This window comes from Chanodichthys erythropterus, chromosome 16 (genome assembly GCF_024489055.1).
Source record: "Chanodichthys erythropterus isolate Z2021 chromosome 16, ASM2448905v1, whole genome shotgun sequence".
In the NCBI taxonomy this organism is placed as follows: domain Eukaryota; kingdom Metazoa; phylum Chordata; class Actinopteri; order Cypriniformes; family Xenocyprididae; genus Chanodichthys; species Chanodichthys erythropterus.
The window spans coordinates 25,663,702-25,678,353 of NC_090236.1; the positions used below are offsets into that span (position 1 = coordinate 25,663,702).

At 38.6% G+C, this 14,652-nt stretch overlaps 1 protein-coding gene across 1 annotated transcript; it reads right to left on the reverse strand.

The window, feature by feature from the left end:
- Window positions 1-694: 694 nt before the first annotated feature.
- Window positions 695-8,199, reverse strand: amotl2b (angiomotin like 2b). Its single transcript, XM_067362549.1, has 10 exons — window positions 7,915-8,199; window positions 6,401-7,138; window positions 5,964-6,126; window positions 4,981-5,182; window positions 3,558-3,853; window positions 3,214-3,401; window positions 3,039-3,128; window positions 2,773-2,942; window positions 1,767-1,904; window positions 695-1,578 (listed from the first exon to the last, which is right to left on the reverse strand). Exons 1-10 carry the CDS (start codon window positions 7,953-7,955, stop codon window positions 1,493-1,495), a joined length of 2,112 nt encoding a protein of 703 aa, XP_067218650.1. The 5' UTR covers window positions 7,956-8,199; the 3' UTR covers window positions 695-1,492.
- Window positions 8,200-14,652: the final 6,453 nt, after the last annotated feature.

Sequence of the window (14,652 nt, forward strand, 5' to 3'; positions counted from 1 at the left end):
GGTTTTATTACAAATTATATTATTGGCATAGTTTGATCGAAAAGTTATTTACCTGAATTAATCTGGGGTACATACATGTGAGGTGCCCAGTTTTCACACAGTCGAGTACTAGCATGCCATGCACAACTGACTTACAGTAAAATCACAACACACAACTTCCTGATGAGCAATGCATATCTGAGATGCCTCTCATTACAGTCACAAAGATCAGTTTTGTTAAAAACTAAACAATGCATCTATACAGATGTAGCCTTGTCCTATTTGGAAACAGAGTATGACATCAACACTAAATGTTAAAAGGGATGTAAGAAATACTGAGTTGTCAGTGAGAGTATTCACAGAATAGGAGGCTGGATAGGTTGGGCAAGTCAGCTTTGAGCAAGGTATGTATTGTTCTCTCTCAAAAGCAGAATGTTTGTCTGATTGACTCAGAAATCTGAGTCTAAAATGCGGATAAAGGTGAGCCTGAGGGAAATAGTGCAAGGTTTTCTGTGGTGAAATGTGAGAGCTGGAATGCCCCTCACTGGCATTCACTTATAATTACTCATCTTTCTCAGACTGTATGTGAAAACCCCGGAATAACACGACCTAGAATGTGCGAAATGGGATAAAATCCAGTAGATGCTGCTTGCTAGAACCAACAACAATTTCACAAGGGCTTCACAAACCAACAGACACATTTTTATATATTAATAGCTTTATTGTAAATGTATGAAATGTTTCAGAACATTCACATCTTTCATGGATTAAATAGAAGAGGTCAACCCTTGGTCGTGTGTTTACACAACTTTACTGAAATGCTCTTTGGCACCAGTTCCTCAGCATTACATTCCAACACAACACAAAATAATTGTACAAAATATATATTAATATTTATTTTGAAACGACACCTTGACCAGCAAATGTGCCATTTAAGAGCGAACACATTCAAAAACAAAACACAATTCAGAATTCACTTAGACTCTTAGGTCTAAATAATGTTTTTGTCTTGCACAATGTGACAATGTTAAGCATGCAATGTAAAATAATAACTTCAAATAAGGGCGTAGCAGCCATAAATAGAAAAATATGAGAAAAATGTAACCATTTATAACAATCAGTAAAGGTGGGGTGGAAAAGATGCATGTGAGAGCCTCAGTTTCAAGACGACAGACAACTGAACTGGAATGTGGTGAAGTTACCACAGTCTTCTGAGAGGAGGGACAATGCAATAGTAATGAAAAATTAGGGTTTTTTTGCCCTTCTTCCTGTACGGGAAGGCTTTAAATACCAAAAACGTAGGATTCTCGCCAGAAGCGTAAGTGTCAGTAATGTGGTTTACTACTTAATCTGTCAAAACATACCAGACTGGAGATGTACTTTTAAGAGAAGAGCTCAGCTCCCTCTTTTGCATGAGATTTTGAGCAGCTCTGTTTTTTAGCTGGACTCTTTCTTCACAACAGTATAGTGATGTGGTGTCATTTAATATCTTCCCATTCAAAAATGTTCTTCATCAAATGAAGATCTCCACTGCATCAGCTGCCACATCATCCAAGCCCTTAAAAAGGTCCACAGCAGACGGTGCTTTCTGGATGTTAACTGAAAAATATTAACAAAAAATAACCAGTTATCACACAATGCGACTTAATTTCTTATTTTAAACTTTGTCTCTCAATTATCTTATTTTTACTCTGAGACGAATGATGGGCTTTCAAACTGGAGTGTGTCATTTTTTAGTTACTTTTTCATATCCCATATTATGCAGAAACAACTAAAAGTTGACTCACTGGGGTTGGGCTCTGTGCAGGGGGCTTGATCTGTTGTCTGTTTCTCTGACAGAACTGGCTCAGGTTGTCCCCGGGCTGCTACCGGAGTGAGTGTGGAATCAGACGTACCAGCCGCCTGGTCATTGGATTGACTCTTCCCTGGAAAAGAGATTCATAAGACTTAGTTACAATTTTAAGATCTAGTTCTTCTCAGCTAATTTTGTCAAACTGAGAACCCAATGCTTAACAGTGAACACTAATGCTAATGTTAGTCAGACACTAACTTAACTAGTAAACAGTAACTAGTATGGAAGAATGTTGCTAATGTTAGTCAGACACTAACTTAACTAGTAAACAGTAACTAGCATGGAAGAATGTTGCTAATGTTATTCAGACATTAACTTAACTAGTAAACAGTAACTAGCATGGAAGAATGTTGCTAATGTTATTCAGACATTAACTTAACTAGTAAACAGTAACTAGCATGGAAGAATGTTGCTAATGTTATTCAGACACTAACTTAACTAGTAAACAGTAACTAGCATGGAAGAATGTTGCTAATGTTATGCAGACTATAAACTTAACTAGTAAATGCTAACTAGCAGTGAACACTAATGCTTAAGTTAGTTAGAAACTAACTTATCTAGTAAAAAAAAAAGTGAAAACTAATGCCAATGTTAGTCATAACATCTTGGCTGTAGCTGGGGTATTCAGTCACCCCCTTTTTGCCCCAATAGCAACAGCCCTGCATACAATAACTTAGCTAGTAAAACCTTAGTAACTACTAGTAAAAGTAAATAAATAGTAAAAACAAACCTAGTGAATGCTAATTAGCATTGAACACTAATGTTAGTCAGACAATAACTTAGCTAGTAACTTACCTAGCAAAAGCTTACCTAATAAATACTAATTAGCAGTTAACACTAATGCTAATATTAATCAGATGCTAACGTAAATAGTAAAAGCTTAGCTAGTAACACTAATTAGCAGTGAACTCTAATGTCAATGTTAGCATTCAGACACTAACCTTTGCCATGGGCCATGTGTGTGAACATTGAATGAGAGATGGTGATGGAGGGCTCAGTAGTAGCTGGGCGGAAGTCACCTGACTCTCCCTTCTGATCCTGGTGCAGCTTCTGCTTCAGGAAGCTAATCACTGTGTCCTTCTCCAGGATTTGAGCATACAGGGCACGGATCCTGACAAAATATGAACCTTATGAGTCTATACAATCCAAAATGGTTCATTAAACAACAGAAATTTAATTTTAGATGCACTGAAGGTGATTCTCTTACCTGTTTTCAACTTCCTGGTTTCGGATCTCAGATGATGGGAACTCCTCAATGAAGGAATGACAGGGTGAATGGTTGATGATGGTTGTGTCTCTATGAAGTATAGGAAGGAAATGATTAGAAATTGCTTCAAAACTCAATATGCTCCAAAGAATTTGAAAATGAGCTCATCTTTTACCTCTGAGCTGCAGCAGTGGCAGCGGCATCCATCGCAAACTCCCTCATGGTTTTCTCCTCAAGGTATTTCTGCTCCCAGCGCATCTTGTCAGCTTCCAGGGACAAAATGCGCTCTTCTTTCTCCCGCAGATGTTCCTGCAGTGTGGACACACTCACATTGGATGCTCCTCCGACTGGCTGAGACTGCCGCTGTGGAAACAGAAAAACAAACAATGTGTAAGATTGTTGTTGATGTACCGATTTCAAGTCTCAAGCTATTCTTAGCTTCACTGGAAGGAAATAACCCAATGCTAAGTCACATCTGAACAATTAAAAACAAAAACAAAGCTCCATTTGTCTCGGTACCTGCTGATTTCGGAGGCTCCGCAGTTCCTGCTCTAGTCTTGTCCTTAGGCGTGTTTCCAACCCTTCTCTTTTTTCGCATGTTGCTTGCAGCTGAGCCAAAGCCTTCTGTAGACGCTCAACCTTCTCAACATATGCTCTCTTCCTCTGCAGCTCCGTCCACAGCTGCTGGCTGCGTGTCTGTGTGGACCTCAGGGTGCTTTCCAGGGCCTCGCTCCTGCGCTGCTGGTTCTCCGCTTCGTTTCGCAGATGCTGAACCTCCTGCTCCAGATGTGCACACTGCAGCTGCTGTTCTTCATCTGTTAGAGAACAAGATAGAAAGAAAAAAAATTGAGATCTGTGTTTGTAAATTAAATTGATATGAGTAGGTCAGATGCTTAGAGAGTCAAAAAAAATCCAATTTGTTGTGCCCACATGCCAAGTTTAAGCACGTCCATGAGCATTATTTGGTATTACAAAAATGGTGGGGACGGTGGTGTTTTTTTTTGCGCACATAACAAAACTACTAAAACTTAAACTAAAATTATTAAAACCGATATAATTATAATTAATTTAAAATTAATACTAAATGTTCTACAGCCAATTATTATATTATATTATATTATATTATATTATATTATATTATATTATATTATATTATATTATATTATATTATATTATATTATATTTTATATCATATTTCTCTGTTTCGTAAGTGGTGGTGACCTTTTGACATGTTTTGTGGCTCCTAGGTTCAAATGAATAAATGCCTTGAAGGCAATGTATGTTGCATATATGTTTTCGGTACAAACTAAGCCATTATGTCCAGTCATAACAGGCATAGGCATTTATGTGAGGACGTGAGAAAGAGGCTGAAGGAATGTTTATGCAGGCCCTTTCCAGCACCACTCCCCATTGACTTCCTGCTCATAACAAGAGGAATTCAATCGCAAAGTCCGGAGCGCCTCATTTACGCAAGCGGTTAAGGAATGCAGAGGGAAGGAGAAGCAGCGACCCACTCTCCCTTTGACCCACATCTCTGAGCTTCAGATTGTTCTGCTTATTTCCCACCAATCACTGCAAAACTCATCATTTTCCCCACCCCTTCCAACTTTCAGCAAACAGGAAGTGAGGCTGAGCAGAACATGTTGTTAATTGTCAATGTGGATCAAACGAGAGCACTGACAATGTTTGGCAGCGCCAAAACTGTCCCCAGGCGTTCTCCCCCACAAAGCTAAGGTCACATCTAACATTTAATCCTATTTTCTGATCATTCAGATGCAGTTATGTGTCTGAAATTCCTGTTTTGGAATGCTCTAATTGGAAACACATTCCCTCTTTAAGCAAAATGACTCAACAGAAAAATAGATCTAACATTTGGGTTAAGAAGTTTCCAGAGCATGTGAAACAGTAATGAGGTTTAATGTGGCCGTGTTCATGAACTCACTCTGCAGAAGGAGCTTCTCAATAACATGCTGGTTCTGGTCAGCAGCTTCGGCTTCTTTTGCCGCTTGAATGCTTGATTGCTGCAGCCTCTTGATCTCAGCCATCAGCTTATTTCTTAGCGCTTGCTCCAGAGTTTCTCTTTTCGCACAGCCCTTCATCAGAGTGTCATAGGCCTCTGAAATCCTTTGGATCTCTTGTTCCAGCTGGTGGAAAAATAAAAAGACATTTAAATAGCATGTCAGATGTGTCCGTCTGACAATGACGGCCTCAGAAATACTCAAAGGTGGTTAGCAATGTTTCTGGTTATGATTAAGAGAACAGAGAAGCTGTTCAGGAGTGCCATATGGAAAGACCAGGATGGCATTAACCATGACTCCATCATCCCAGGCATGTTTACACAAGGCAGTGGCCTGATGGGTAAATGCTCAAACCTGTGTAATTATCATTCTTTCAGAGTGAGCAACAGCTTAACTGCACTGATGTAATCCACTGGAAACACTTCATGGCCTTTTGGAACTTAGCCAAAGTGAAATCAAAAGCTATTAAAAAATAATCTTCTATGTATTGCATCGCTATGTATTGTCATTTGATAGTTGTCATCACTCACTTATATATAAATATAGTGTCTATGTCTATGTGTGAGAAATTATTATATATTATAATAATAGTATGTATAAAAATATATATTATAAATATATGAAAATATATTATTTTCAGACAGATGTCCCATAAAGATCTGTATTTACAGCTGAGCCTTGCTCAAATGCCTCCAAAACGTTTGTATCCATAGCCATTTTGTATTCAGAGAAACAGTGTTATTACATATAACCTGTTGTAAACAGCCTGTGTCTTTTTATTAAACTTTGTTATCTTCAGATGGGTGTCCCATTAAGGTCTGTATGTACTGTATTAGCCTTGCTCAAATAACTATTCAGAAGCTAATTACCACATTTTTCTTTTCACAAAAATGTCAGGGTCTTTTACCTTCTGAATTCTGAGGGCTTTCTCAGTGTGTCCCTCTAGCTCCTGTCTCAATCTCTTATTCTCGTTCATGAGCATTTCCAGTTGGATGCGACTGCAAGCTGCGACCTCCCTGCCAGCAGGGGGAGATGAGGAGAGTCTATGGCAAACTTCAGGTGTTTGAAGTCTGGAAGTAGAACAAGGTAAAAATCATCATGTTAGATGAAAAACGAAACAGTGGGATTTAGTTCATCTCAGTATGTTAGCATAGTTAGATGACAAACTACTTTAGCATGTAGCATATTGCATACTTCGCCATAGCATCAGCCAACAGACTGTTAGTCATAATGACACATACTACAAAGTACGTCAGAACTGCAGGAAATGCATACACTGGGTTACAAAATCTAATGTGGGCTGTGGTTAAGTGTAAATTAAGCAATTGATTGGGTCTTCTCTACCTGTTGTGTTGGGAATTAAATGGTGGTGGTGCTTTGTAGCACTGTTCATACTCCGCTGCTTGTCGCACAGGAAAGGGGTGCTCAGTATAAGGCACCTGCTTATTGTATTCCAGTCCTTGCTGGCTATATTGTAAGTGCTGGTTTGCATGATATCCATGTATCTGAGGGTAACTGGCAGAATATGTTGCAGGCATTTTATTGTGCTCCATTGAAAATGGCAGAAGTCGCTCACTCAGTGACCGTGCGTGGGCTCGCTTCAGGTCCCAGCTGTCTTCTTCCTTACAGGGCATCTGGCTTGTTACACTATCCTCTAGTGAGCAGCCCCTGTGCGGTTGGCACCACTGGGAGGCCAAATACTGAGACTGGGCCTTGGCTTGTTCATAGGTAGGCAGCTCCTCATCATGGTGTGGGTGTGTTGTGTAGTTCTCAGAGTGCTGGTAGTCAACCTGGTGCTCTTGACCTTGGGGTTCTTGGCGGGCAGAGAGCTGAGGAGACTGCTGCTGCTCCTCCTGGCTGAGGCTCTCAGATGAAGACTGTGGAGAACAAGCCCCTCCGCTGCCAGATCCAACACCTCCTCCTCGTCGCAGGGCCTGCTGCTGGATGGCCAGGAGTGTGCGGGCATCTGTGGGGTTTCCATAGCGTAGCTGCTCTTGGATTAGTCTGTGCAGAACAGTACCAGATGCTTCTTCACCTCTCATTTTATTTGATGAAGACGAGTATTTATGAACTGAACTGGACCTAGAGGGCAAGAGACGCATTCAAAAAATGATTCTGGTTTTTAAATTCCATTAAGTTAATAACAGTTATTTGTAAAAAGAAAGAAAGAAGCCATGTTTAAACTCTCAAAAGTTTGTCATTTTCATCACTGCATCATTTTTTCATCAGTTTACAGAAAGTGTCACAGACACATATTTAAGCAAAAGTACCAAAATAAATCTAAACAAACACTAAAAACTACATTTAAATGTTTTAATTTGTTGTAACATCTGATTTAACTGGTTTTACTTAAGCCAAATATGCAAATATTTAATATGATAAAAATCTAAAACTATACTGAGTTACACCAAAGAAAAAAAATACACATTGTACAGTATATTTGAAGTTATATTTTAATATTTTTCTATTATTTATAAATAATTAGGGCTGCAATAAGTATTTACAGTATTGGAACATAACTTAGTAATACAAAAATGAACAATACAAATTCTAAAATAAAACCAAAACACAAATTCACCAACAACTATTCAATTATATAGCTAAACAAGTTTTCATCAATAGAAACGCAGCGCGCTCACGCGAGCTCAATGTCAAATCTTCATTATTCCTATAGCACGTGCCAAGCTAATTAAACGTCATAAACATGAAACAGCTTCGTCTAACAATGTATCCTCCTCAAAGCCATTCGTATTAATCGGCGTCTCATTTATAGTTACATATATTAAGTTTTTCTGCCGATTTAGTCACTACGCGTTCGCTGCCATTGACCATTAAACTCCATAGAACGACTAACTTACCAACTACCACTTTCATTCCACACGGATTCCGTTAATGGCATGTGTAATAATCCAAGTAATCCAACTAATATCTTCTGTTTGTGTTTTATCTCCTCGTTTTGTTTTGTGTGCGCGCGCGTTTAGGTCTGGTTGGGTTATGAGCTGGTAGGCGCGCGCTCTGCTCTCATAAATAACTAAGCGCGCCTGGAATGATCGGAATGTGTGAGCTCAGGGATCAAAAGTGAAAAGAGCCATTTAATACAGCAACTGCAGTTCCACTTTCGTCCACAGGGGCTTTCACAGAAAGCAGCTACCAGAGCTCAGGTTTTAACTGAAAGTCCTGTAATTTAAGAAAACAGTCCAGTTGTTGTGGTCAAAGAAAATCCGTGGCAACATAAAGCCCTGTGTTAGCCTACTACAGAGAGGCTGAGAAGTGATGTCACCTTAACAGAGAAAAGGTGTCAAAAGGTGTGACCCAATCTGAAAGGTATGCAGACGTGTTGACACAAGAATAATAAGCTAGAAGATCACCTTTGTGTATTTAGGCATTTCTGGTAAATATTTAAGCATATTTTCAAGTACTAAATGATTTTACTTTTTCTTTCCTCTTGTATTTTACTTTTATTAAAGAAATATACTTTCATAGCACCCATACCTTCAAAGCACCCTTTATTTGATTGAATGGTATGAGCATCTGAAAAAAAAAAAAAAAATGTTCTCTGGGCACAGTTCTTTAGTTTATCTGTTCAATCTGAACTATCATTGTCTGAGTAGACGGAGAAGGTTGTAACACTTTTTTTCCAAGAAAACATCAAATGAAATCATGAACATTGCACAAAATGGGACAGTTTATACCTTTGCCCTGTACTTTCAGTTTATTTCAGTAGTCTAAAACCAGTAAGTCACCAGCAGCAAACAGGGAGGTAAAACCCAACAGCAGACAGGGTGGTAACTTCTCTTAGCTGCCTTGTGGTTGTGTATGAATCCTCAGGTTCCTCTTGACTAAAGCAATAATAAATGGGTAAGGGTTGAATTCCACAGAGTTACTCTATGAGATCAAGCACTAGATTTCCATTGAAAGAGCACTAGACCAAGAGAGGATGTTTAAAATAACTAGGAAAATACGTTTATTTGCTCTCTTGTTATGATATTGAGCAATCCACCATATACATTCACCTCTTGATTAGACTGATAGTAGGGTATTTCCAGTTAAGTCTCAGACAGTGACTCAATGGGAAACAAGCATGTTGTGGACATGTAACTACTTGATTGCAGGTGTGAATGAATGAAGCAGTCACTGGCAAGTCTGTACAAATCTGTGAAAATCTTAGTCTTCCTCAGTATCACTCCTGGAAGCAAAAGGAAAGACATCAAAGCACCTCCTAGTGCGATCTTCCATTTGACACCCCTCAATAAGAGCTCTCTCACTTTTGTTTTTCTCCCACAACCCCTTTGGGAGCCAAACTGGAATATCTCCATTCCTTCAGCCTCCACCATGATATCTTAGACCTCTGAGTTATAAACTGCTTTGTGGGCTGTTTAAAGTAATCACAAGACTTAGAATAGAAGACAACTGAAAGGAGAAAATACGGAGAGAATTAACTCAGCACAACAGGGATCAGATGTGGTTGTTCGGGTCGTACAAAGCAGGCTCTTGGTATGGGGGACAAGAGAGGATGCTCTATTCTCATCACAATTCTGCCTTTATTGGCCCGCAAATGGCCTGGCATATTTTCATGGCACATTTGTGATTTAAGATGCGATTGAAGCATGAGCCACTGAGATATCCTACAATGGACTAAGTTGTTTATGGACCTGCACTGCTCCAGGCCACTTTATCTAGATATAAAGAACAAAACTCTATTAAGACAAGCCTTTGATATCAGCATAAATATAAGATGTCTTCAAAGAAAACCAACTGAACTCTTCTTTTTAAAAATATTTTATGAACACGCTCTAACAGGAGCAATTTATATGTCCTCGCCAGTTACAAATGCTCTTAAATTGGCCAAATCATGTTCGTATTAAAATCTAATGCAGGTTTCTGTTAGGTTTAGGGGTCAGGATAGGACATTTAAAATATTATTAACCAATAAAAACAAAAGTCTATATGAAATGTCCTCACCTATAAAGTCATACAAACGTGTGTGTGTCTCTCTGTGTGTGTGGTCCTGGTAAACCCTACGTTGTGGGTGGGGACTAAATGGATTGTAATACCACATATTTTTGACCTTGTGGGGAATTTTTTTTGTCCCCATTAGGAAAACAGCTGATAATTCATACTAAGTTATGTTTTTTTGAAAATGTAAATGCAGAAAGTTTTCTGTGAGGGCTGTGTTTAGGGTTAGGGGATAGTATATACAGTTTGTAAATCATTATGTCTATGGAAATTCCCTATAAAACATGAAAACTTGTTTTTTTCACCCTGAAAAAAACTACACTTCCATAATGTACTTAAAGTGCTCTATTTCCACACACAATATTCTTCTTTAGTACTTCTTAACATAATCTTAAGAACATCTAAGTAGGGATGTCCAGATCCGATCATGTGATCAGAAATCGGGCCCGATCACGTGGTTTCAGACTCGATCGGAATCGGACGTTACCTCCCGATCAGGACTCGGATTAGGGGTGCAACGATTTTCGGTAAAAAAATCGAACCGTACCGTATGGTTTGTTTAAAAAAGCAACGTGGAAAACAGACAGAGTTGAAATAATGTACGTTTCATTCGATGGATGCGCAAAACGTTACAACAACGATAATCAGAAAGCGTGGACAAAACAGTCACTCTTTGTAAACTGTTCTCTAATGTCCAGTCATTTACGCCGTCATCACCCGGGTGTTGATACAGATACAGAGACCTGAACAGCACACGTTGCTGACTGTGTTTAAACTAACTCATTTAAGCCTTGCTGATTTAAACCTTCAAGAACAAGTCGCGAAAGAGAACTCGCACGCGCTGTGAGAAGATTTGTGTGCGCTCATCCGAAGCGCGCACACGCTTATTCCAGTCAGCGCGCAAATACTGAGTTCTCTTTCACGTTTTGCGCTTCAGCGGACAAATTCATACAAAAATTATTTAAAAATGCCCGTCCTAGCGAGTATCCTAGCAAACATAGTCGGTTATGTCTTAAGTGAACGTATATTAGTCGAGAAAGACAGCGCATGTGTAACAGTATATGGATTGTGCATGTCTTAAAGGGAGAAAAACTTTTCCTGCTGCCTGTTTTTAATGTTAAATAAAACAACAAATAACAAAGAAATCACTTACTGCTCTTGACTGAATAGTTTTTGTAACTTCAATAATGATTAATCTTTATTTATTTTATACAGTAAAGATGCAGTGATATTTTATATTTGATTACTTTATCCATTTTCTGTACGTGAAAACGACTGTCAGATAGCCTACCTGAAAAACCTGAAAAGCACTGTTCCTGGATCTGTTTTTTCGCTCTTCTTTATTCTTTTATAGAAGTATCGGATCGGGACTCGGTATCGGTAGATACTCAAAATCAAATGACTCGGACTCGGACTCGAGGGCAAAAAAACGTGATCGGGACATCCCTACATCTAAGTGTACTCAACTGTGCTATTTTGAGACACCATGAATGTTCTTTTAACATACTATCTCTGTATATATATATAGTTACCACTTGAACCCATCTTTCATACACTTTCTTTTCATACACAGGTTTAAATAAGTGGTAGCACAGTTGAGGTCACTTAGATGCTTTTATGATTATCATAAGAAGTACTAAAGAAAAATTCTTGTATATTAAAGGATTCATATAATGCCACTGTGACGAGCAGGGCGGGCGAGAGCCGTGAGGGAATTGCGCGAGGCCGGTGACGCGAGTGATAATGAGCGAGTCTCTCACGGAGGAGCTCCGAAGGCATAAAAGGAGGAGCGACTACAATGAAGGACGAGAGAGGACCAGGCCTGGACTTTATGTTATGGTTTTGTTATGTTTGTGTGGCCGGCAGACGTCTGCGAGGGTCTGCCGGCATTACTTTCGTTTTGTTCTTTGTTTATTTTGGGATTAAAGTTACATTGAATGTTCGCCGGTTCCCGCCTCCTTCTTCCCATTTACGAATTGTGTTACAGCCACTTTTACAAGATGTAAAATAAGTCTCTGATGTTCCCAGGGTGTGTATGTGACATTTTAGCTCAAAATACCCCACAGATAATTTTTATAGCATGTATGTTACGCTCAGTTTTTGTGTGTCCCTTTAAATGCAAATGAGCTGCTGCTCCCAAGAAGAGGGCGGAGTTTCAAGAGCTAATTTTAGCAGCTCCGATTACCTCATGCAGACTCATTGAAAATGTCAGAAACTGTTCAGCCTTTTATGTTCAAAACAGACAACGATGGAGAGACTCAAGAAGTGACAACATGTAGAATGCAAAAGGATCGACGTTTCTGAATGGTTAGTTGATGAATTTATGTAGCTGATGTGGAATTAACTGAAAGAAAGTTATTGATTAGCATATTATGTCATGATAATCTATAAATCACTTGTGTGGGAACTGTTGTAAGATCCTACAGAGCCAGAGAATATATGCTGCATGAAGATAGAGCAAGTATAGTTTAGTTTAATTACGGTTATAACTTATGTTGTCATCTTGCTTTTATGACATGCTATTGCATTTGTGTTATGTTATGTACTGTAATGCAGTAACATAAAATACCCCCCTTTTCTTTGAACGTCCTAACTTTGCAGATGTTGTTAATGCTCAAATAGCAACATTACACACTAACTAAAGATGATAAAAAAGTGAACCACCCCTTTAAGTAGAAAACTAAATACATAAAAATAGAGTACTTTAAGTACATTATGGAAGTGTACTTGACTTCACAGGTTCTTGGCCCTTTGACTTTGATTAATTATTTCACTTTCAGCAATTGTTTAAAGTGCATGCTGTCACTGTTGTCTACAATGTGTCATGCTCCTAACTGCAGTGAAATTCTTTTTACTATGTGCTTTTTTACATTTATTTATTTTACTAAATTTACAACTGCCTTGGGGTCAGTGGCTGTCGGCTGTATTTTGACACTTGGGAGTTCCCAAGTGTGCATGACACTCTTAAAAAGAACTTGATGCAACAGAAGTACAAAATGGTAATCACATACTACTGATGTTTATTATTTTGCCTCTAGAATAAACTGTGATTCACATTTTACCATTTTACCAAAATTTCAGATGACTATGCTACTCCACCAGCTAGGGCGGGCACTAAATCATCACTAACCAGCATAAACCAGCTGGACCAACATGGAATTAATGCTGGTTTATACTGGGTTTTTCAGCAGGGCTATTGCTATTATACAATAGCCTATATTAACTTTCATTCTAATAACACTATGTTCCCAATCACTATTTCTGTTATTGCTCTGCCATCAAAAATAGTTTCAAACAAAGACCGGAGTAGACCAAATTTTGGTGGAGTGAATGTTTCAATGACTCATTCATAAAGATAGCAGTTTCATTCCTATATGGATAATTGTTTAATCTGATTCAATGACTTGCTCATAAAGTCACTTTGCGCCACCTACTTGAGTATTGATATATCCTGCTAAAAGAGTCGCTGTAAAATACCCACCACTAATGCAACGCACAAACACAGTCAAACGAAGTGATGCAAACAGTGAAAAGTTCAGGTCTGACTTTGAACGCACACATTCGAGGACAAGAACTAACTGTTGTGCATATAGATATAGTATAAACATGGGATACAATGGAAACAGACCCACTCTGGTACTGTGGATGTGAGAATGCAAATGAGAAATAAATAGACACATGACCTTCTCATGAAACCTATCGGTGCTGGTCACATGAGCACTATCCTCGCAACAATAGATAAAGAAATGTTTATACAAGTCACAATTGCTGTATATTGTTCCCTAATGTAATTCTGTTTTAGAAGATGGAGTGCTTTAAATACAAAGACATATGTCTTATGGTGTAATCATTTGTCTGTATGTCTGTGTGTGAATGTGATGCTTTGTACCCTCTCTCACAAGTGTCATTAGACATTATTAGCCTAATCTACAACATTCCTCACCTCTAGTGTCTCACACTCAAATTCTTCTCATGACTCACTGAGAAACTGTAAACGTGGAATGAGCAGCACAACAGTTGTTCAACTCTGATTTTTCTTCAGAATTATGGATTACTCCATAAAATCAAACAGGGACTTTATGGAATTGCAAAAGCAGTGAAATCAATTCATGACATGGAAAGTGACAGGCAATACAACACAATTACAGATGGAGTTGGTGCAGATCCTCTAAATAGTTTTTCACTGGATCAGGAGAATGCCGTTTATTCATGCGAGTCCCTGCTTTAACCGGCCATGTGTGCCCCTGAGCAAATAGCTGCCCCCACTACTGCTGATCCAGCACATAGTTCACACTCAGTGGTTTTGCCCACCAAGGTGATGGAGGACAAGAGGAAGAAGGGTCTATATATAGACCCTAAAAAGTTTATGGACACTTAAGGAAAACTTTGACATAATGTAACAATTACAACTAAATAAATGTAGCACAAATGTAACACACTGTAAAAAAGAAAGTTAAATATGGGTTTAAGAGATGTACTAGTACACTCTAAAAAATGCTGGGTTGTTTCAATCCAAGTTTGGGTCAAAAATGGACAAACCCAACCATTGGGTTAAATTTTTAAATGCATTTTTTTAACCCAATGGTTGGGTTTGTCCATATTTGGGTTGAAACAACCCAGCATTTTTTAGAGTGTACACA